At 43.0% G+C, this 23,558-nt stretch overlaps 1 protein-coding gene across 1 annotated transcript in view; it reads right to left on the reverse strand.

The window, feature by feature from the left end:
- Positions 1–23,558, reverse strand: part of LHFPL6 (LHFPL tetraspan subfamily member 6) — a 204,220-nt gene that overhangs the window by 12,867 nt on the left and 167,795 nt on the right. The window contains exon 3 of the mRNA XM_056561981.1: positions 11,987–12,085. Within this exon, the coding sequence (XP_056417956.1) occupies positions 11,987–12,085 (99 nt within the window). The remainder of the gene's footprint in view (positions 1–11,986; positions 12,086–23,558) is intronic.

Here is a 23,558-nt window from a genome sequence, read left to right on the forward strand (position 1 = left end):
ATCAGGTTTTGAGGAATCCGTTTTTATCAAAAATTTGAGACGGGAACTGTATTGCAAAAACGGGGTGTGAATGCACTCTAACACATTTATGGAGACCTCACCTACAAATGGAGACCGTCACGCCCCCTCCCATAGACATGAATGGAGGGGGTGTGGTGTGACGTCAAGAGGGGGCGTGGTGTGACTTCACGTCTTCAGTCCCGGAAACACCGAGGTTTCCAAGACTGGAGCAACAGCCTAGAATAGAATGCGGGTGCTGCATGGAGATCGGGGGGGGGGGTCCCAGCGGCGGGCTCCCTGTGATCAGACATCTTATCACCTATCTTTTGGATAGGGGATAAGATGTCTTTGGCCAGAATACCCCTTTAAAGAGCTAACTCTATATAGTCTGGTTGAAAGAAGGGAAAAAGGAACATGATGTAAACCTTTACATATACTAGACTTATATAAGATTTTAATAGAAACTAAACATAACAAGAACAAAGCGGCACAAGCTGATAGTCAGGGAAAGATCAGGAGAAACCTGAGAATCTATTATTTTACTAAACACGTAGTAGATACTTGGAACAAACTTCCAGCAGATATGGTTGGTAAATCCACAGTAAATTAATATACCTGGCATTATTTTTTTATAGAGCTCAAGCTGCCTCCACAGCCTATGAAGTAAAACAGGATAGAGGCCGGTTTCACACAACTCTATGATAGGTACATATTTGTGCCCGTATTACAGGCAAGTGTCCTGAACTGTCCGGGGATTTAAAGGGGTACTCCGCTGCTCAGCGTATGGAACAAACTGTTCCGAACTCTGGAGCCAGGAGCTTGTGACGTCATAGCCCCGCCCCTCACAACGGCACGGCACCCCCCCTCAATGCAAGTCTATGGGAGGGGGCGTGACGGATGTCACGCCCCCTCTAGACTTGCATTGAGGGGGCAGGGCGTGACGCCATGAGGGGGCAGGGCCATGATGTCACAAGCTCCTGGCTCCAGAGTTCGGAACATATTGTTCTAAACACTGAGTACCCCTTTAATATCCTGAAGGGCCTGAGCTCGCCGTCAGGCCAGGACTGTTTTATGGGCATAAACCACTTGTGTGAAACTTGCTAAAGTTGCAGTAAGGTGTTATTATAAACTAAAATCACCTCGATGCTCCAGAGTTTCTATTTACTGGAATAAAAGTTAGAGAAGGTCAGTAATTTCACACATGGAGATGCATAATTATTGTTTCACAGTCACATAAATCATTTGGAAAGATTATTAACCAGAAAATTGGTTATGCTTTTGTTATAACAACGCTCCATGTGTTGTAATAAATCCAGCACTGACACTACTGTAAAGGTCAAATAAGGCAAAAACATATATCAGCTTTATCTTCCACAGCTAAACATTAACAACATAACTTGTGCGGACAGGCACCCGCGATATCTCCGTGTACAGCAGCCGAAACTTTAAAGAACTTCTTACAATCAAACTAATTTTACATGAGCTACACAACAGGGCGTAGGGTGCGGGAGGGATAATATTATTTGATGTCCTTACATAGCTTTCTGCTCATTGCAACAAAAATCCAGATAAAACAATGACTTACACTACAATCTAATAGAAATATGACATACATAGAACTCCAGCTGTAGTTGGGACAAAAGAAATGCGTTGGCCGTAAAAAGGAAAATATGCTTTTCAACATTTAAAAGACTCTGAAGAATTTACCTCACCTGGAATTTACCTCACCTACTTTATGGAACTTTGAGGGGGAAAAAACAGAACACAAATAAAAAGTTTACCGTATATACTCGAGTATAAGCCGAGTTTTTCAGCACGATGTTTCATACTGAAAACGCCCCCCTCGGCATATACTCGAGTGACTCTCCGCCTATCAATCCCTTCTCAGTGGTCTTCAACCTGCGGACATCCAGATGTTGCAAAACTACAACTCCCAGCATGCTGGTTGAAGACCACTGCAGCCTTCGTCATCATAAAGCCCCCCCTCGTCCCCCTTTGGTTTTGTACTCACCTCCCTCGGTGGGAAGGAAGGGTGAGCTGGTCTGGACCATCTATGCTGCAGGGACCGTTCGGTGGGGATGGTTAGTCGTTGCGGGCTGTCCATTTTCACCGGGGGGCCTCTCCTCCGCGCTTCAAGTAGTGACTTTGCCTTGACGACGACGCACAGGGACGTTCATGTGCAATGTCCCTGTGCGTCGTCGTCAAGGCAACGTCACTAGTCCGGGCCCGAAGCTCGGAGAAGAGGCCCCCCCCGGTGAAAATGGACAGCACCTGGAGGTCTGCAGGTTGAAGACCACTGATGAAGGGATTGACAGGCGGTGATGATGAAGGGGGGGGGGATGATGACAAAGGCCGCAGTGGTCTTCAACCAGCGTACCTCCAGAGGTTTCAAAACTACAACTCCCAGCATGCCCGGACAGCCATCGGCTGTCCGGGCATGCTGGGAGTTGTAGTTTTGCAACATCTGGAGGTTCGCAGGTTGAAGACCACTGATGAAGGGATTGACAGGCGGTGATGATGAAGGGGGGGGGATGATGACGGGGGTCTGGATGATTACATGGGGGATGATGTATTTCCCACCTTAGGCTTATAGTCGAGTCAATAACTTTTCCTGGGTTTTTGGGGGGAAATTAGGGGCCTTGGCTTTTATTTGGGTCGGCTTATACTGTTTATATACTATAAATATATTGTTAAAAAGAAACCTTGCAGCCTAAAATTGTAACTCCTTATAGATGTCGATCATTTTTCAGTTTTTGCCTTCACATTTCAACAGCCAAGTATTCCAAGTATTTAAATAACTCAAGCAAGAGTGGATAGTCGGCACCTCAACCCCAGACACAGCTCCTCCCTTAGTGTTAGGCAGCAAGGTACACACGATCGAGTTCCTGGATTGTCTGAAACAGTTCCGTAAAGTGCTGGCAGGCACTGTACTCTGAGTGGTTCCGAGTCCCTTGAAACTACAGCATTCACAAACAGAAAAAGAGGGACGTCACTCACCAGGATACGGTGCAATATTCTTTATTTCAACGGTGCAGAGACATGGAGCACCGACGCTTGCAGGTAGGACTAGCTCATAAGTGGAAAACTGGGTGACAGCTGTTGCGCGTGCATATCACGCTTCTTCAGACCCTTGTCTGAAGGGTCTGAAGAAACGTGATGCGCAACAGCTGTCACCCAGTTTTCCACTGATGAGCTAGTCCTACCTGCAAGCGTCGGTGCTCCATGTCTCTGCACCGTCGAAATAAAGAATATTGCACCGTATCCTGGTGAGTGACGTCCCTCTTTTTCTTCTTTGCACATGATTCCAAGTATTTAGTTGTTATGTTTCAATTGGTGTTTTTTTTGGATTATTTTTAATTAATTAAATTACCGTATATACTCGAGTATAAGCGGAGTTTTTCAGCACGATTTTTCGTGCTGAAAATACCCCCCTCGGCTTATACTGGAGTGAACTTGCCGCCCTCAGTGGTCTTCAACCTGCGGACCTCCAGATGTTTCAAAACTACAACTCCCAGCAAGCCCGGGCAGCCATCGGCTGTTTGGGCTTGCTGGGAGTTGTAGTTTTGAAACCTCTGGGGGTCCGCAGGTTGAAGACCACTGCGGCCTTCGACATCATCCAGACCCCCCACCCCCACCCCCTTTAGTTTTGTACTCACTTCCGCTCAGCGGGACGTTAGGGTGCGCTGGTCCGGTGCTGCAGGACTGTCCGGTGGGGAGGTCGTCCGGTGGGATAGTCGTTCCGGGCTGTCCATCTTCACAGGGGGGCCTCTTCTCCGCGCTTCGGCCCCTGAATAGTCACGTTGCCTTGACGACGACGCACAGGGACGTTCATTAGCAACGTCCCTCTGCGTCGTCGTCAAGGCAACGCCTCTATTCCGGGCCCGGAGAAGAGGCCCCCCGGTGAAGATGGACAGCCCGGAACGACTATCCCACCGGACGACCTCCCCACCGGACAGTCCTGCAGCATAGATGGCCCGGACCAGCGCACCCTAACGTCCCACCGAGCGGAGGTGAGTACAAAACTAAAGGGGGTGAGAGGGTGGGGGGGCTGGATGATGTCGAAGGCCGCAGTGGTCTTCAACCTGTGGACCTCCAGAGGTTTCAAAACTACAATTCCCAGCAAGTCCGGACAGCCGATGGCTGCCCGGGCTTGCTGGGAGTTGTAGTTTTGAAACATCTGGAGGTCCGCAGGTTGAAGACCACTGTATCAGACATTGACAAGTGGTGATGATGAAGGGGGGGGGGCTGATGATATGTGGTGATGATGACAAGGGGATGATTAAGGGGGTGTGTGGGATGATGACAGGGGGATGATGACAAGGGGATGATGAAGGGGGGGTGGGATGATGACAAGGAGATGATGAAGGGGGTGTGTGGGATGTTGACAGGGGGATGATGACAAGGGGATGATGAAGGGGGGGGGGATGATGACAAGGGGATGATGAAGGGGTGTGTGGGATGATGACAAGGGGATGATGAAGGGGGGGGTGTGTGGGATGATAAGGGGATGATGAAGGGGGGGTGTGGGATGATGACAAGGGGATGATGAAGGGGTGTGTGGGATGATGACAAGGGGATGATGAAGGGGGGGTGTGGGATGATAAGGGGATGATGAAGGGGGGTGTGGGATGATGACAGGGGGATGATGAAGGGGGGGTGTGGGATGATGACAGGGGGATGATGAAGGGGGGGTGTGGGATGATGACAAGGGGATGATGAAGGGGGAGTGTGGGATGATGACAAGGGGATGATGAAGGGGGGATGATGAAGGGGGAGTGAGGGATGATGACAAGGGGATGATGAAGGGGGAGTGTGGGATGATGACAAGGGGATGATGAAGGGGGGTGTGGGATGATGACAAGGGGATGATGAAGGGGGAGTGTGGGATGATGACAAGGGGATGATGACAGGGGGATGATGAAGGGGGAGTGTGGGATGATGACAAGGGGATGATGAAGGGGGGGGTGGGATGATGACAGGGGGATGATGAAGGGGGGGTGGGATCAGACATTGACAAGTGGTGATGATGAAGGGGGGGGGGCTGATGATATGTGGTGATGATGACAAGGGGATGATTAAGGGGGTGTGTGGGATGATGACAGGGGGATGATGACAAGGGGATGATGAAGGGGGGTGTGGGATGATGACAGGGGGATGATGACAAGGGGATGATGAAGGGGGGGTGTGTGGGATGATGACAAGGGGATGATGAAGGGGTGTGTGGGATGATGACAAGGGGATGATGAAGGGGGGTGTGGGATGATAAAGGGATGATGAAGGGGGGGTGTGGGATGATGACAAGGGGATGATGAAGGGGTGTGTGGGATGATGACAGGGGGATGATGAAGGGGGGGTGTGGGATGATAAGGGGATGATGAAGGGGGGTGTGGGATGATGACAGGGGGATGATGAAGGGGGGGTGTGGGATGATGACAGGGGGATGATGAAGGGGGGGTGTGGGATGATGACAAGGGGATGATGAAGGGGGAGTGTGGGATGATGACAAGGGGATGATGAAGGGGGGATGATGAAGGGGGAGTGTGGGATGATGACAAGTGGATGATGAAGGGGGAGTGTGGGATGATGACAAGGGGATGATGAAGGGGGGTGTGGGATGATGACAAGGGGATGATGAAGGGGGGGTGTGGGATGATGACAAGGGGATGATGAAGGGGGAGTGTGGGATGATGACAAGGGGATGATGACAGGGGGATGATGAAGGGGGAGTGTGGGATGATGACAAGGGGATGATGAAGGGGGAGTGTGGGATGATGACAAGGGGATGATGAAGGGGGGGGGTGGGATGATGACAAGGGGATGATGACAGGGGGATGATGACAGGGGGATGATGAAGGGGGGGATGATGACAGGGGGATGATGAAGGGGGGGATGATGACAGGCGGTGATGATGAAGGGGGGATGATGACAGGGTGATGATGATGAGGGTGTTAATGACGGGGGTCTGGATGATGACAGGGGGGGATGATGTATTTCCCACCCTAGGCTTATACTCGAGTCAATAACTTTTCCTGGGATTTTGGGGTGAAATTAGGGGCCTTGGCTTATATTCGGGTCGGCTTATACTCGAGTATATACAGTATTTTTTCAAAATGTTTTTTTTTAATGTTCAAGCAAAATACAAAAGAAACCTCCTCAATCCCTACAAATGTTCAGTTTTTTTTGTTTTTTATTTTGTATATTTATTCCTTTTTTCAAAGAAAATTATTTTTTTGGTAATTTTTGGTAATTTTGTTGCAATTTTTATAATTACTTTAGTCTCTATTCTTTCTACAAAGGAGATTTTTTATTTTTTTTTATTTTATTTATTATTATTATTATACAACCTACACTTCTTAATACATTACTGCCTGTGCAAGGATTCTGACAGCGGAGCCTGGGGGTCTTTGATAGTCCCTTAGCCATTAAAACCATCCACTCTGGCGATCACTATCAGCAATCAGGGGGCTATTAAATAGGGAACCCTTTAGGAATAAAGCCTTGAATAAAATCATAAAACAAAATCTGCTACTATAGCCCTGCTTTTAAATTATACATGGCCGTAAATGTTGGCACCCCTGAAATTTTTCGAGAAAAATATTTCTCACAGAAAAGGATTGCAGTAACACATGTTTTGCTATACACATGTTTATTCCCTTTGTGTGTATTGGAACTAAACCAAAAAATGGAGGAAAAAAAGCAAATTGGACATAATGTCACACCAAACTCCAAAAATGGTCTGGACAAAATTATTGGCACCCTTTCAAAATTGTGGAAAAATAAGTTTGTTTCAAACATGTGATGCTCCTTTAAACTCACCTGGGGTAAGTAACAGGTGTGGGCAATATAAATATCACACTTGAAAGCAGATAAAAAGGAGAGAAGTTCACTTAGTCTTTGCATTGTGTGTCTGTGTGTTCAACACATGGACAACAGAAAGAAAAGAAGAGAACTGTCTGAGGACTTGAGAACCAAAATTGTGGAAAAATATCAACAATCTCAAGGTTACAAGTCCATCTCCAGAGATCTAGATTTGCCTTTGTCCACAGTGCGCAAAATTATGAAGAACTTTGCAACCCATGGCACTGTAGCTAATCTCGCTGGGCGTGGACAGAAGAGGAAAATTGATGAAAGGTGTCAACGCAGGATAGTCCAGATTGTGGATAAGCAGCCCCAAACAAGTTCCAAAGATATTCACACTGTCCTGCAGGCTCAGGGAGCATCAGTATCAGCGCAAACTATCTGTTGACATTTAAATGAAATGAAATGCTATGGCAGGAACCCCAGGAGGACCCCACTCTGACACAGAGACATAAAAAGCAAGACTACATTTTGCCAAAATGAACTTGAGTAAGCCAAAATCCTTCTGTGAAAATGTCTTGTGGACAGATGAGACCAAGATAGAGCTTTTTGGTAAAGCACATCATTCTACTGTTTACCAAATACGGAATGAGACCTACAAAGAAAAGAACACAGTACCTACAGTGAAATATGGTGAAGGTTCAATTATGTTTTGGGGTTGTTTTGCTACCTCTGGCACTGGGTGCCTTGAATGTGTGCAAGGCATCATGAAATCTGAGGATTACCAATGGATTTTGGGTCGTACTGTACAGCCCAGTGTCAGAAAGCTGGGTTTGCATTCGAGATCTTGGGTCTTCCAGCAGGACAATGACCCCAAACATACGTCAAAAAGCACCCAGAAATGGATGGCAACAAAGCGCTGGAGAGTTCTGAAGTGGCAGCAATGAGTCCAGATCTAAATCCCATTGAACACCTGTGGAGAGATCTTAAAATTGCTGTTGGGAAAAGGCGCCTTCCAATAAGAGAGACCTGAAGCAGTTTGCAAAGGAATAGTGGTCCAACATTCCGGCTGAGAGGTATAAGAAGCTTATTGATGGTTATAGGAAGACACTGATTTCAGTTATTTTTTCCAAAGGGTATGCAACCAAATATTAAGTTAAGGGTGCCAATAATTTTGTCGAGCCCATTTTTGGAGTTTAGTGTGACACTATGTCCAATTGCTTTTTTTCCTCCCTTTTTTGGTTTAGTTCCAATACACACAATGGAAATAAACATGCATATAGCAAAACATGTGTTTCTGCAATTCTTTTCTGTGAGAAATACTTCAAAGTTTCTTGAAAACTTTCAGGGGTGCAAACATTTACGGCCATGACTGTAAGTATATCCTGCTTTAACCTCTGGCCTCCAGCCACTATTTAATATTTTTGGCTTCTGGTCTTGTTAAATTCCTGTGCTAGAGGAAAGTGTCAGGCTAGAAGATTCTTTAGGCTGGGTTCACATATGTCGGGCATCCGGCATAGGTGAACTCAGCCTAGATCTGGACACAACTGATGCTACAACTGATGACAAGTTGTCATCAGTTGTATTGCATCCGGCATCCTTTGTTTCTGGATGCTAGACAGGGAAACAAAACAAGCTGCGTACCCCTGTCTGGTGCTCTCTGGCGTGTCCAACCATCCAGCCTCAAAATTGAGATGATTGTAAACTGTCCCATTCAAGTGAATGGGATCAGTTCTAGCATCAGTTTCCCTCCGCTGCACGCCGGAGGGAAACTGTGCCGGACAACTGATATATGTGAACTCAGCTTTACATTTTTAGATACAAGATTTCAGGAATTTTGGTATACTGGGGTGAACAACTGAACCAAACAAAATGAAGATTCTGCCATAGGCAGGCTGTACTAACAGATCTGACATGGCAGCCATGGAAGCCTTTGTAACACTCTTGGCTGCCATGAAAACCAATCAACACCCTGCAACTGCATTTGGGGGGTGCCGATAAGAAACCAGCTGGTTACTGATGTTGGGTGTCCACTGCAGATAACAGCCAGTACCTGGAATGTATAGAGCAGATTCAGCACCTGAGCCTGTTCCATACTTGCCCAACTAAAGAGGTTAAAAGCCTGAGACTGCTTGGGAACACTTTCCTAATCCAACAATTTTAGGCAAGGTTTACATTAACCCTGCCCCCTGTGTAGCTGAATACTGAAATACTGATATGTTTACAAGATAATGCTGGGTTCACTCGTAGTAATTTGGCAAAAAAAACTGGTTTGGTTCTAAAACAAAGAAAACGTTTTTCTTGTTGGTTCCACCCCTGGTTTTGGTTAAAAATACTGACCAAACTTCTAAGTAGGAACCCAGCCTTATAACAAGCGACCATGAATATTCAAATCCAGCCAGCGGGCAGGACTGAAGGTATGTATATTAGTCAGAGAGCCTGCATCGGTCTTCTGTTCACCCGCACTATAACCCGGTGTATTGGGTTTAGTGTGGGTGAATGGGTGACTGTTTCCTTTAAAGGTGTACTACGGTGAAAACCTTTTTTCTTTTAAATCAACTGGTGCCAGAAAGTTAAACATATTTGTAAATTACTTCTATTAAAAAATCTTAATCCTTCCTGTACTTATTAGCTGCAGAATACTACAGAGGAAATTCTTTTCTTTTTGGAATGCTCTCTGATGACATCACGACCACAGTTCTCTCTGCTGACGTTATAATAATAACAATTTATTTATTGTTGTCCTTAATCGGATTTGAACCCAAGTCCCCAGCACTGCAAGGCAGCAGAGCTAACCACTGAGCCACCATGCTGCCCTTAGCATACATCTGCTATGCATGGTTGCTAAAATGGACAGAGATGTCAGCAGAGAGCACTGTGCTCGTGATGTCATCAGTGTTCCAAAAAGAAAGGAATTTCCTCTGTAGCATTCAGCAGCTAATAAGTACTGGAAGGATTAAGATGTTTTAATAGAAGTAATTTACAAAGATGTTTAACTTTCTGCCACCAGTTGATTTAAAAGAAAAAAAGTTTTCACCGGAGTACCCCTTTAAGTTTCTATAATTAACCAGAAAAAAATATACTGTGGTGGAATCTTTTTAGGTGTCACCATGTGCACAGAATCTGCACAGTAGGACGCACAGATCCTATATAGCCATACACACTTTGCTGCATCTTTACAGAGTTTTACTCTCTTCAAATAATGCATCTAGGGGAGACTACTACTTATGGGAGGACTCCCGACAGCTTGTCTTTACAAAATACTGTTAGTCCAATAAAAAAGGTATTACAAGATTCTGCAACATCATATATACATATTTTTATATTTTATTCCTAGGTTTGAATATTCAATTACAAGTAGCAATTACTTAAATGAACCCTTTGCTTTTTTTCCAGCAATGAATTCATTAATCTCCAGCTCAGGCTCCAGGGAGATCATTGAAATGTAAGACAAAAATCAAAGCAAAGTGATTACCGAGGATGAGACGCAGTCAAAATAAGGAATGTACAAACAGGTACGGGAGGCAGCGAGGGCGCCGCAGACAGGAGGTAGAAGTAGAGACCAATTAAAGAGACAGGCATGATTTAATTAAGAAGAAGATATACAAATACCCCGCTACATAACAGACCAAAGTGATACACATTGACATTATCTGGGTTATTAAATATTAGCTGAAAAGTCTAACATATTTATCAATAAGGGCATTAGAAAATCTCCACCGCCCCTTCCTTGTTCTTTCCCCATGGGGTCACAGCAGGACTCACCCATCTGCACTGATATATTTATCTTCTACACATCCTTTCAAGAGCTTTTCTGTTTTTAACAACTTTCTAATATACTTTGTGGTACGATATTTAAAGGAGAACTATCATACAGGACAATTTATGCCCTATCCAAAGGCTCTCCCCAGGAACGGAGCATGTAGACCCCTACACGAAGCGGCAGCCGACATGCCCTCTGCATATATGTCTATGGGAGAGCCAGAGATATAGCATTGGGGTATCTCCGGCTCTCCCATACAGATCCATGGAGAGGGCCTGTTGGCCAGTGCTTCGTGTGGGGGTCTACATGCTGTGTTCCCAGGGACTACCGAAATGCCATGCAGGAGATCGCAGGGGGTCCCAAGTGTTGGACCACCCACTATCAGACAATTATTCACTATAATTTGGATAGGGGGATCCATTGTCCTGCATGATAGTTCTCCTTTAAGGTCTCTAATAGTTTGTTTTGATGGTAGAACACTGTGCCACAATGCTGACAGGAGGGAGAGAGAGAAAGGTGTATTGGTACTGAAGGGCTTAGTGCAGATATGGTGTCAGGAAGACCTTTGATTGGCCTGTGAATACTGTCTATCTAGGTTCACACATAGCATTTTGGTCAGTATTTGATCAGAACTGTGGCCACTATATTTAGACAAAGCAAGAGTGGGTCCAAAATACAGAAAATAGTGCAAATCTTTCCATTTTACTTTTTCTCGGCATCAGTTCCACTCCTGGTTTTGGCTAAAAATACTGTAAAGTACCACAAATAAAGGGTTTATCCAGGAATAGAAAACAGAGATAATATCTTTAAAAAATAGCTCCATGTCTGTCTCCAGATTGGGTGTGGTTCTGCAGCTCAGCTCCATTGAAGTGAATGGAGCCAAGTTGTAAAAACCACACACAACCTGGGGACAGACGTGGAGCTGTTTTTGAAAGAAATTAGCTCTGCTTTTCTATTCCTGGATAACCCCTTTAATCCAGGAGCAATTTGGTGACCTGGAAAAGTGTGAGGCAGTGCCTGTCGTGATGCTGTGCAGTGGGTCATCTAGAACACATCTGGAGGAACCCAGATGAGATGCAGGCCACTGTACAAAAATATGCAAATGTACCACACCCAGTAAGTTCAATGCATGAGTCCTAATAATTACTAAAGAATTCGTGCTAGGAATTTTCTTGGCATGGTACGGTTATGCAGTGTCTCTCCACACCGAACTGTGCAGACTGTAAAGCAACGCTGGTGCTGCGCTTAAAGCCACAGGACGAAAATCACTCCCTCATTCCCCAGCACTGAGACCCTGACCAATCAAAACTTTTGACATGTCTCGGTGACATTTCAAAAGTTTTTTGAGCTAACAGGGACACTTTAAGTGTTTTTCATAGACAAAATATTTTATATTTTATGTGTTCCTGCAGAGGCTGTACCTACCCAACTCAAACTGTGCAGAGACATTTCCACATGCTTGTCGGACCTCCTCACTGCTCCAACCCAGAGGATACAAAGCGCAACCAGATCCAATCAGCAGACCTGCAAAGAAACCAGAACAAATTACTCTACAAAACTGCGGCACATCCAAGCTGTAGGCGTAGATCAGCTTCAGAGGTGATGAGAAACAAGAACAATATGTACAGATAAAATTCACGCTTTTATGCTCCGTACATAAATATATTTCTGTAACCTAATAGGCGTTTAGTCACAACCTACAATAGTTTTACATTGTTAAATTTCTTTTAAAAGAGGGAAAATTGAGCTGGTTTTCTTCTTTTTTTTTTTTTTTTTTGCCTATTACTTTAAATCTTATAGGAAAGATTTTAACTTTAGCAAAAGTTGAATCTATGCACACTACTGATTTAAGTAAATTTACATACAAAAAAGTGTATAACCTGTACTAATGGGTAGTAAAACATATACTGTATAAAGGCAAACTATAATTAGGATTTGACAGGTTCTCCTGCATCATGGGGTGGCAGGGAGTCATGTCAGGAATACAAAAATCAGTGTCCTTCCTGCACTCCTTACAGGGAATCTGTCAGATGGTTTCACATAGTGTAAGTAATGACATCATCAGGTAGAGATTAAAACTTCCTTCACAGGTATAGCTTTATATTTGCGAACGTCTTCTTGTGAAACTAGTTATTTACATTTTCTCATATATGCAAATATGCAAGTGCCCAACAAAATGGGGTCGGTTGCCTTAAAGGGGTTGTCTGAGGACAAATTTCTTTTAAAGGACCTTATATAAACTACAGCATAGTAACCTTCCCTGATGCTGCCGTTTCAAAGGGCTCTCAATCCCCAGTGCTCCCAACCCCTTTCTGCTTGATGATGAGGTCCCGACCAATCAGGAACTGCAATGGTAACCCACCTCAGACAGTGATTGGCTGAGTAGGTATCTCCTGCAGGGTCGAGACATCATCAGAAGCAGAAAAGAGCATCAGGGATCGGGAGCCTTTGGAGTGTTGGGGGATCAGGGCAGGTGAGTATTCTTTACTTTTTCTTACAGCACCCACTGTTCTTCCCCACCAAAAATGTTTTGTCCCCGGACAAACCCTTTTAAGTGCCCAACATTTTCATCCCTTATAATTGCTTTACTTTTCTCTCTGTATTTGATTGACATCCTCTATTATGTACAGATAAGTTACTATAAATAATGAAGCTACTTTATTTTGGACTTTGAGATCCACAATGAAAACAGGATATTCCAGAGAAACAAATAATAATAAAATGATTATAATACTTAACAACAGCAATAATAATATTACAAATAATAATAATGATACTGTCTCCCCACCCAATAATGAAAGACAGTCATTACAAGGAATTGTTTTAAGGTATCTTCACATGTCTCAAACAGTGACCCATAAAGGAACTAATATCCCTTCAAGTAAAAGAAACATCATTCCCAAATTTTTGATTTACCAATGAGGCCATATTTTTACACTTCGAGTGGAAAACCTCTTGGGAAGTGACAAAGATGTGCAATTACCCAGGCGTAAAGCAACAAAAAGACTAAACTACCACAATATTTGCCTTCTTTCATATTCACCAAGACTGCCAGGACGTTGTAAACTGAGAATACATACAGATGGTGAGAATAAAATTTACATGAGTTTGTGACTACTGACTGAAGCCAGCAACATTGGCCAGGAGGAGCGAGGAACACTAAAATCACTAATTCAGCCGAAATGAGACAGAATTCTGAAGGTGCCCAGATTATTCCTGAGACATGTGGCACCTAAGCAGCAGCATATGTTCTGTGTCATCACTATAAAAGTAATGCTTCTGCGCACACCAAACAGCGAAAAAGTCATCATCATTCTCGTAACTGGACCAGCAAAATAAGGCCGGCTATTCACGAGTCCCTCACTATTTGATCTAAGACACACAGCATTTTCTTATTAAGATGCCTTTTTGAGTGTTAGAAGACTCTAGAATGCCTAAAAAACAAAAACACACAAATAGGGTGACCATACAACCTATGTTTCCCTTGGATTCGAACCCAGGACCCCACTGCAAGGCAATATTGCTGGATACTGTTATCAAAGTCATTTAAGGCATTGTGCACACTGGATCAGCATTAAAACTGCATGAAATCCACAATAGGAAATCCACATCAAAATTCACTTATGTTTTTTGATGTGTTTGTTTCTTCGCACATAGTATTTTGCTTACAATAAAACCAGGAGTGGAACTGACATAGAGGAAAACTATAATGGAAATATTTGCACATTTTACTGTGTTGGCCCCTCTCCTGGTTTTGGTTAATCCAAAGGTTTATCCAAAGAATAGGGGATAAGATGTACAATCGCGGGGGTCCTGCCGCTGGGGACGATCTCCGACGCGACACCTCAGTCATCCATGCACAAAGCAAACTTCACTCTGTGCCAGATGACTGGCGACTACAGCCGCCTTGCCCCCTCCATTCATGTCTATGGGAGGAGGCTTGACGGCTACGTGCTTCCGTGTTCAGGACGCCACCGTTGCCGGCCCGGAGATCGTGGGGCTCCCCAGCGGCAGGACTCCCGTCATCAGACATCTTATCCCCTATCCTTTGAATAGGGGATAAGATTTTTTTGGCGGAGAACCCCTTTAAAAATCCTGACCAAAATCCTGACCAATATACTCAGCCTCATTCAAGTCTTTTTTTTTTTTTTTTTAATTCTCATCTAAAATCCTTGCCAAACGTGTCTTACATTTTACTTATTTAAAAACTCTAAAATATGGTATTTAAGATAACTTGATTTAGTGAAATGCCAGTGTTCCTGTTTACAATGTCTTGGAGAATCTGATGGGTTACTTAAAGTATTATTTATTCTGCCATCTGGACATTTCAGTTCTTCCTTGACTTTTTCCTGACTATTAATACACTGGACAACTAGATGTTGGGTTGTATTGGCCAAGAAAGTGTAAAAAATACAGCACTGTTGTATGATATTATACAAGTGACCCCCCCCCCCCCCCCAGGCCATGAAACAGGTGGTAAATAAAGGAAGGTGGCCATAGAGAAAACATGTCAACCCTCGAAGACAAATGTATGCTGTCAGGTTCAATACTACAAGATTAAAATCCTGTGGTCTCCAGAAAAACATGTCCGATACACACTGTGAGTTGCTATTTTGAGCCACCATTTATTTGTATGCTTTACATTTCTTTTATACAAAACCTACCCCTAGTCCTCTTTACATTAATTTATCTTCACCAATATAACACTAGGTTCACATAATGTGATGTTGTTATATATTTTACATGGAGTGTAACATATTGCTCTAATAGATGTATTTTTTTCTGTTGCATAGTTTTTTGCTGTGTAATGCTTTTTAAAAATTCTCTCAATTGCACAATGCATGTTTGCCAATATAAGCATCACCGGTTTACGGGACGTTGCATGTTTTCTTCTCTAACAAAAGCCACATCAAATATTCCAATGGCACAAGTTTAAATGGTCACTGTCATTTAAAAGAACTCTGCTCCAAAAATTATTTCTTACCCCAGAAAAAAGCTCTAAAGTCTTGGCCACTAAGTTTCTCACTTCTCTGCAATCTGTTGTCCACTGCCTGTTGTCAGGGAAATCTGTCTCTAGTAATAGCTAGATCAGGACAGAAAACAGAAAGTGGGGCTAAGGCCCAGCCATGTGCTATGTGCAGGAGAAACAGAGAACCCAAGAAAAGCTGGACTGTATACATGCAAGTACTGTGTACCTGTGAGCCAGTCTGCCTGCTAAAGATGATAAACAAAGTTAAATAAAGGCTTCCTTCCCATATCTAACCAACTATACAGTTTTAGCCACCTGGGACTTAAACAAAAGACTTGTGTAAGCACCGTAGTATGTATATCACCCCCCCCCCCTCCTATGTCTGATCCACTTCCTAAAACACTATGTCATGACAAAGCAGAGAGAATGATGTACTTTAATTGGCTAGAGAAGTAAGAGAAAGGAAGTCTATATATATGTACTACTGGCAAACAGTCCAGTTCTGGTCCAATCCCTTCATATGGAGAGAATGAGAAATAGCTGTGCACAATGGAGGGGACTCTCAGGGGCTCAATAACCGTAGTGAGAGCACTAAATTCCCCATGTTACCAAATGCAGACTTATACAAATCTTTTGAAATAACAGGTGAACAGAATGTGACATAACATCAAAATGCATTACCAGTGTGCATTAATGAATAATAAATTGACAAAAAAAAAAAACTAAAGGAAAGGCGCAAGAATGTGAATATTTTTGTTGAATTTGCAGCTTGCAAAAATTCTATAAAAAGGTTAAAAAAAAGTGAGGAGCAATTAAAAAAGGCAATCATGGATTTCTATATAAATCATCCCATGTAAATATTGGGCCTCATTTACTAAGCTGAAACCGAACAGTTTTTGTCTGGTTATGTTGTCTGAGACATGTCTGCACCAGTGTGCGCCTGAAAAACCCGACAAACCCAAAAGGGGGCGTGGTCTGTCGCAAAGGGGGTGTGGTCGACGGATTTACTATGGAATTGACAGAAAATCCTGTGGGTAAATGGCTGGAAATATCGACCTAGAAAAAGCTGGTCAGAAAATGTTCCCGACTTTTCCCAATAGTAAATAGAGAGGAATCCTGCAAGTCTGAAACAACTTTTCCCACTAGTAAAAACCCGAAACTCTTAGTACATGAGGCCCAATATGTCTGATGTCTCTTTAAAGCTGGTAAAAAGAAGATGCAATCCACACGTGTGCGTACAACGGACCAGATGTTTCAAAATAATAAAAAATGTCATTTATTGAGGAGCAAAAGATCATATAGCAATAGAATACTGTTATAATATGGGCCAGGAAGGATAAGCGGTGTTAGGAACAATTTCATGTGCATGTTGCTTTTCTTTTTCATCTACCAGAGAATAAAATACTTTTATTGATGATTAAAGCAATCTTCAATATTTTATGAACATTTAATTTATGTATCTAAGCTCTATTGCTACAATAAAAAGTCCATTGTAATTGATGATAAAATTAATTTTGTCTCCATTTCGGGCCTGTCCATTTACATTATAAATGCAGATGCTGCTAGTCTCTCCAAAAATGAACTCTCTTTATGTAGTCTACGTCTGAATACTTATAAAATAATGGATTTTTACTAGGAAAAATAAAGATCTTAATTATGCTTTTTTGTTATCTCTTTGTATGATCCACAAAAATCGACGTCTTTTGGAGTAAAAAAAAAATGTCCGACTTTGATGCATTGAAAAGGATAATTATTTAGACATTGTGTGCACAAATGCGTTACCCTGCTGCCAAAAATAAAATGTTATCTCCTTCCAGAAGCTAAATACTGTTTCATCTCTTACAAGCAGACAAGACAAATCTAGACAATCTTAGGTCTCAAAGGATTTACAGCACCTGATCCGCAGAAACATTCTTCAGAGGTTTCATAAAACAAGTGCGGAGGTAGCGCAGTCAGTGCGGAAGGCATTTCTCTTCACGAGGAGGATGTTATCCTTTAATACACTAAAATGAATGAAAGGAGGTATGTATATATATAAAAGGATTCTATTCAACCGGTTTCCATTGATATGGAACCAACAAATCCATATTTTTGATCTTTATGCTAAATAAAATATTCTGTAAAATCCTAACTCTGCTTATTTGCATAACATCAAACAAGGAGAGTTCCAAACAATTCACTGACTACTTTCAGGCTCTACCATATGCACAGACTCAATGCCTGGCCAAACATAGTCCTTAGGGATCCATACAGTGATCCCTCAACTTACAATGGCCTCAACATAAAATAGTTTCAACATACAATGGTCTTTTCTGGACCATTGTAAGTTGAAACCAGACTCAACATACAATGTACAGACAGTCCAGATCTGTGAAACGTGTCAATGGCCAGAAGAACCGACCAATCAACCTGTACCAGGGTTACCTGCTCCTTTGGACACCAGGTGAGGGCGACTCCATCTTACTTTTTTAGGACACTGTACTGTACAGGACCCCGAAGAAGCTCCTGTCCTCTACATAGACCAGTGTTTGTCACCAAAGATATATAACCCTACATATATATAGTAGGTAAGAGTACGTATTTAAAGCTCTAACACCAAAAAGAGAACCGTACCCCAACAACAAGAAAGAAATAAGATTTAAAAGATAAACTTTATTGATACAACACAATGAAGAAATAAAAACAAAGAAGTAGAAACAATAAACAAGCACCAGTAAACATACAAAGATATAAGACTATGGTAGGACCCAAGTACATCAGAATATGCAAATACAATAAGAAAATGCCAAAATAACAGGTAAGGTACATGAATGATACCTCCCAGAAGTACAAAATACCACATTAAGGGTGTCAGACCATACCTACACCTGAACCCCAATGATCGTTTCGCTGTTATGCTGCTTCTTCAGGGGGCGTGTGACGGGCGGGTGATGCCCCCTGAAGAAGAGACATAAGAGCGAAACGATCGTTGGGGTTCAGGTGTAGGTATGGTCCGGCACATTTAATGTGGTATTTTGTACTTCTGAGAGGTATCATTCATGTACCTTACCTGTTATTTTGGTATTTTCTTATTGTATTTGCATATTCTGATGTTCTTGGGTCCTACCATAGTCCTATATCTTTGTATGTTTATTGGTGCTTGCTTATTGTTTCTACTTCTTTGTTTTTATTTCTTCATTGTGTTGTATCAATAAAGTTTATCTTTTAAATCTTATAGACCAGTGTTTACCAAGCAGGGTGCCCCCAGCTGTTGCAAAACTACAACTCCCAGCATGCCCGGACAGCCAACGGCTGTCCGGGCATGCTGGGAGTTGTAGTTTTGCAACAGCTGGAGGCTCCCTGCTTGGGAAACACTGACATAGACAGTGATTACAGCTCCCAGCAGCTCTTTCTTACTTTTATATGTAATGATTTGCTTTATCTGTATTAGTTATCTACTTATTTTTCTTTAATTTTCACTTTTTCCTATTTTTGGATGACATTTTGGTGCCTTTAGAACCAATTACCAGGTTTCCATAGAGTTCTGGTCTCAACATGCAATGGTTTCAACATACAATGGTCGTCCTGGAACCAATTAATATTGTAACTTGAGGGACCACTGTATGATGGTGCTGTAGGTGCTCTACAAGCCACCCTATAATATTTCTATACACTTCCGTATTAAGAGGTGTACTCCCCTAGGACTTCAAAGCCAGTGGGTTAATAATCCCCTATCTCCATATGCCATCCACTGTGTAAATCATTCCCAAGCACAGGGCCAGTCCAGTGCACTTTCACAAGCACCATATCATGGCATTGCAGAAATGAATATGTGCTGTGATGTGATTGGCCAAAGAAGTAAGGGAAAGGAAGTCCTGCATGTGTACTACTTGCACACAGCCCCCACCCCCTCAAATAGTCATAATGGGAAATAACTGCTTTCAGAGACTCAATAACAGCAATGACTAAAACTTGTGGCCATGCTGAAGGGTTAATGTAACAAAATCATAAGATTTTTAAAACGCTTTTGAAAAGACAGATATATTTAGGTACAGTGTCATGGTGTGTCTTTTTTCATTTTTGTCACATTCTTAATGTTTTTTTATGCATTTATTTTGTTCACTAAGGGTGCATTCCCACGTGGCGTATTTTGCTGCGTATTTGCTGCTGCGTATTTTATTTTCCCGTTGAAGTCAATGGGTAGGAAAATACGCAGCAGCAAATACGCAGCAAATACGCAGCAAAATACGCCACGTGGGAATGCACCCTAAAACACAATAAACTCAGCAACAAAAAAAAACTGTCTAGAATTATACACTTTTGCGCTCAGATCTGAACATGTACAGTATCATGTTTTACAATATGAAGAGTGAATCAATCCATAAGGTTCATCAAAACCCTGAGCAGAAAATCAGATTCCTGCTCACGTATAAGTAGCTACAGCCACCTTCACTGAGTATGTGGAGAAGTATTGGATAAAGCCCCAAATGTTTATTTAATATGTCTACATGCATATAATATGGAAATTGGCATTTTAATGTATCTTAGAAAAGAGAAATGCCTCTTTCTCCACTTCTCCTCCTCAACTCTTCATTCATCCTGGAAAACTCCTCATTCTCACTGAAGAGCAGATTGCAGCTACCTAAGAGGTCTATGGAAAGAATGAAGAGGAGGGGAAGTGGCTATAGACAGAAGCAGACACAGAGACTGCATGAGCTTGTAGTGAGCATTATATCTCACCCAAGTATGGGATTTACAGCTTACACTGTTCAGTATTGATGCTATAATGTCCTCCATGCTGCTGCTGCTTCTGAGGTTGTGCTTTAGAGATATAGGGAACAGGATTCCCTCTTTTATGAGTGTGCAGTGCACGAGAGACATCATAGAGGCCACTAGATCAGGGACAACTGATAAGCATAGATGAAGCCTCCAGAGCAGAAATCTGGTGAATAAATACCAAATATGAGTTATATAATGGGTAGAAATTGTGCTTCTCCTTATGTACATACAACATATAAAAAAAGTTACCAAAAATGACATGTACACTTTAAGTCCCAGGAAAATCCTGCAATTAGTGGATCTGATTCCAGCAGAGTTTGGCTGATGCATCCTGCATTGCTGCGGCCACACCTGGGCCAATCAGGAGGCTTGGACTTATAGCTAATGACATCTGGCCACATCATCCACACCCTTCTCAGGTTAATATAACTGCCCAGTCAGTCTGTAATTTCGTTGCCTGTGTTTGAGTTCTTTCTGCGCTAGCATTTGTATTGTTCATTGCTTTGTATTTTGACCCTTGGCTAAGTGACCAGACTATCCTTCTATCTTCTGTTTTTGTACTGTGAGCACTGTAGGTTTGTATTTAGCCCATCTGATCACTCTTTTACTATTTTGTCTGTTTATTCTCTGAGTTTGGCTTCCTTAACCTATTGTGTCCTGATCTGCTTCCCTGACTTCTGTACACTTTTTATTTATTTATTGTATTAGACTTATTTAAGCCTTGCAATGTAGCAGAGTAGGGTCCAGCACTATGGCTGGGGCCATCCTATTAAGAAGGTGGGCACCCCTAAAGGCAGGAACAGTGGTCTTGGGGAGCTCAGGGCTACACCTCTCCCTGCCCAATGTGAGAAAGCCCTTAAAGGGGTACTTCTCTGCTCCAGCGTTGGGAACATTTTACTCCAAACGTTTGGAGCTGGCGGCGAGTTCGTGACGTCACGGCCATGCCCCCTCAATGCAAGTCTATGGGAGGGGGCGTGGCATCCGCCACGCCCCCTCCCATAGACTTGGATGGAGGGGGCGTGGCGTGATGTCACGACCACACCGCCTGCTCCCAGCGTTCTAAATGAACATCGGGTGCTGCACAGAAATTGCAGGGGTCCCATCTGCGGCATCAGACATCTTATCCCCTACCCTTTGGATAAGGGATAAGATGTCTAGGGGTGGAGTACCCCTTTAAGAAAGTTCAGAACTCTCTGTTAAGTCTTTAACATTATGCAATCATTATGTACATTTATAACACCTTAAGTCTATATACCAATCGGTGAGTCACAGCACTGTACTGGCATTAATAGAGGAATGTATTAAACATTTAGTCCCAGCTTAAAACCTCTATTCACAGAGAAGATTAAAGTTTTCGGGAAGAAAGAAGCCAAATACTTCCCTGAGTCTGTAAGAGCCATTGAGCAGCTTGGCCTCTTGTGATACAATTCTTGACCTGCTTGAGACTGGCTTCGAGCCCAGCTGTATAGCAGTAATAGCCATTCTCACAGCCTCATCTGCCAATTCCACTTGCCCTGCCGCTGCACAGTCTTTGCTTCCTTTGTTCCAAAATATGTCCTTAACCTACCTCCAATCCAATCTGCAGCTCATTCTCTCCCAGATTCTCCAGCACATCTTGCTACAATGTGCAGACATAAAAAAGGAGTCCGCATTTGGACGTTATTTCCTGTTATAAATACTACAATCTTTGGCCACAATACAATGTAAGTCACAAATACAATAATAATGTCCCAGCTGTTGCCAAAATGATGAAACTCAGCTACTTAACCCAAACATGTTCTTTTTTTTTATAAGTTTATGTCGGGCAAGGCAAAATACTAGAGCGCATCCTCCTTTATCATACCATGGCAGTCTTGACATGAAGGCACCCCAGGCAATGACAATTATAGAACAATATAGGGTCTGTTAAGTGGTACTAGGCACTTTTCCTTAGACAATATTGCCATTGTGCAGTCACATTTTTCTTATTGCTTCCTGTCCACACACATTATAAAGAGCCCAGTGATAGGTACTGTATAATAGTACAGATTAAATGCATCATTATGACTGTAATTACATATAGGATAAAACTATAACAATTACCGTATGATAAAGTAGGTTGACACTATAGGCTATTATGGTTGTATATGACTTCTATCATCTATGTCTATCCTCAGGAATGATAAAAAACGTCTCTCTAGCGCCACACATGGGAAGTAGCTGACCCCTAAAACAACCGGGCTATAAGCCAAACCGAAATCTTCACCAAAAGGAAGTGGAACCATACTTTTTCCCTAGGAGTGTTGTCTGGCCTATTATTCTGCCGCGATGGCTCTCCCTACTTTACAGTCATCCAGCCTCGGAACAGTGTTCCAGGTCCTTCTCTCTCCATTTGTGAAAATATAACCATGCCAAAAATTGTAGTTTCCCAACCACTGCACACAAGTTAATTATTTGCTCGATGTGACATACCATTGTGCCCAATCTCTGGCATTAAAGGGGTTATCCGGCAGTAGGGTATTGTGTTTTTTTTTTTTTTAATATGCCTATTCTATCTATTATCAAAAGAATCCTGCTCCTGGTCTCCGATGTGCTCCTCGTCCTTGTGCTGGTGGTCGATCTGTCACAGTGCCGGCCCATCCTGGCCAGTGATTGGTTGAGTGGTAATGTGTCTTCTTAGTGGTGCTAGGACTCAATAAGTCACATCGCTGGCTGAGGTGAAACACCTCTGTGGCCTGCAATTTGCTGAGCTTTACTTTGATGGGTCGGCCGCCATGCACACTGGTTGGGATACACTGCCATAGAGACTAAGCTTCACATCTAAGCTCAGGGACAACTGAGAATTAGAGGTGACGACTGCAGAGAAGAAAACTGGAAAAAAAGGTTGTATGCATATTATACTCATGTCATAAACCTTAGCCTAAAGTTTATTTATAGGGGTACTCCACTGCTCAGTGTTTGGAACAAACTGTTCCAAACACTGGAGCTGCGAGCTTGTGGCATCATAGCCCCACCCCCTCATGATGTCACACCCCGCCCCCTCAATGCAAGTCTATGGGAGGGGGCGTGATGCTGACATCATGAGGGGACGGGGCTATGATGTCACTTGCTCCCGGCGCCGGCTCCAGCTTTCGGAACAGTTTGTTCCAAACGCTGAGCAGTGGAGTACCCCTTTAACGTGTTGTGACCATTAAAGTGGTACTCCGGTGCTAAGACATCTTATCCTCTATCCAAAGGATAGGGAATAAGATGTCTGATCGCGGGGGTACCGGGGACTGATTGTAATGGGGT

The sequence above is a fragment of the Hyla sarda genome, chromosome 2, assembly GCF_029499605.1.
Source record: "Hyla sarda isolate aHylSar1 chromosome 2, aHylSar1.hap1, whole genome shotgun sequence".
In the NCBI taxonomy this organism is placed as follows: domain Eukaryota; kingdom Metazoa; phylum Chordata; class Amphibia; order Anura; family Hylidae; genus Hyla; species Hyla sarda.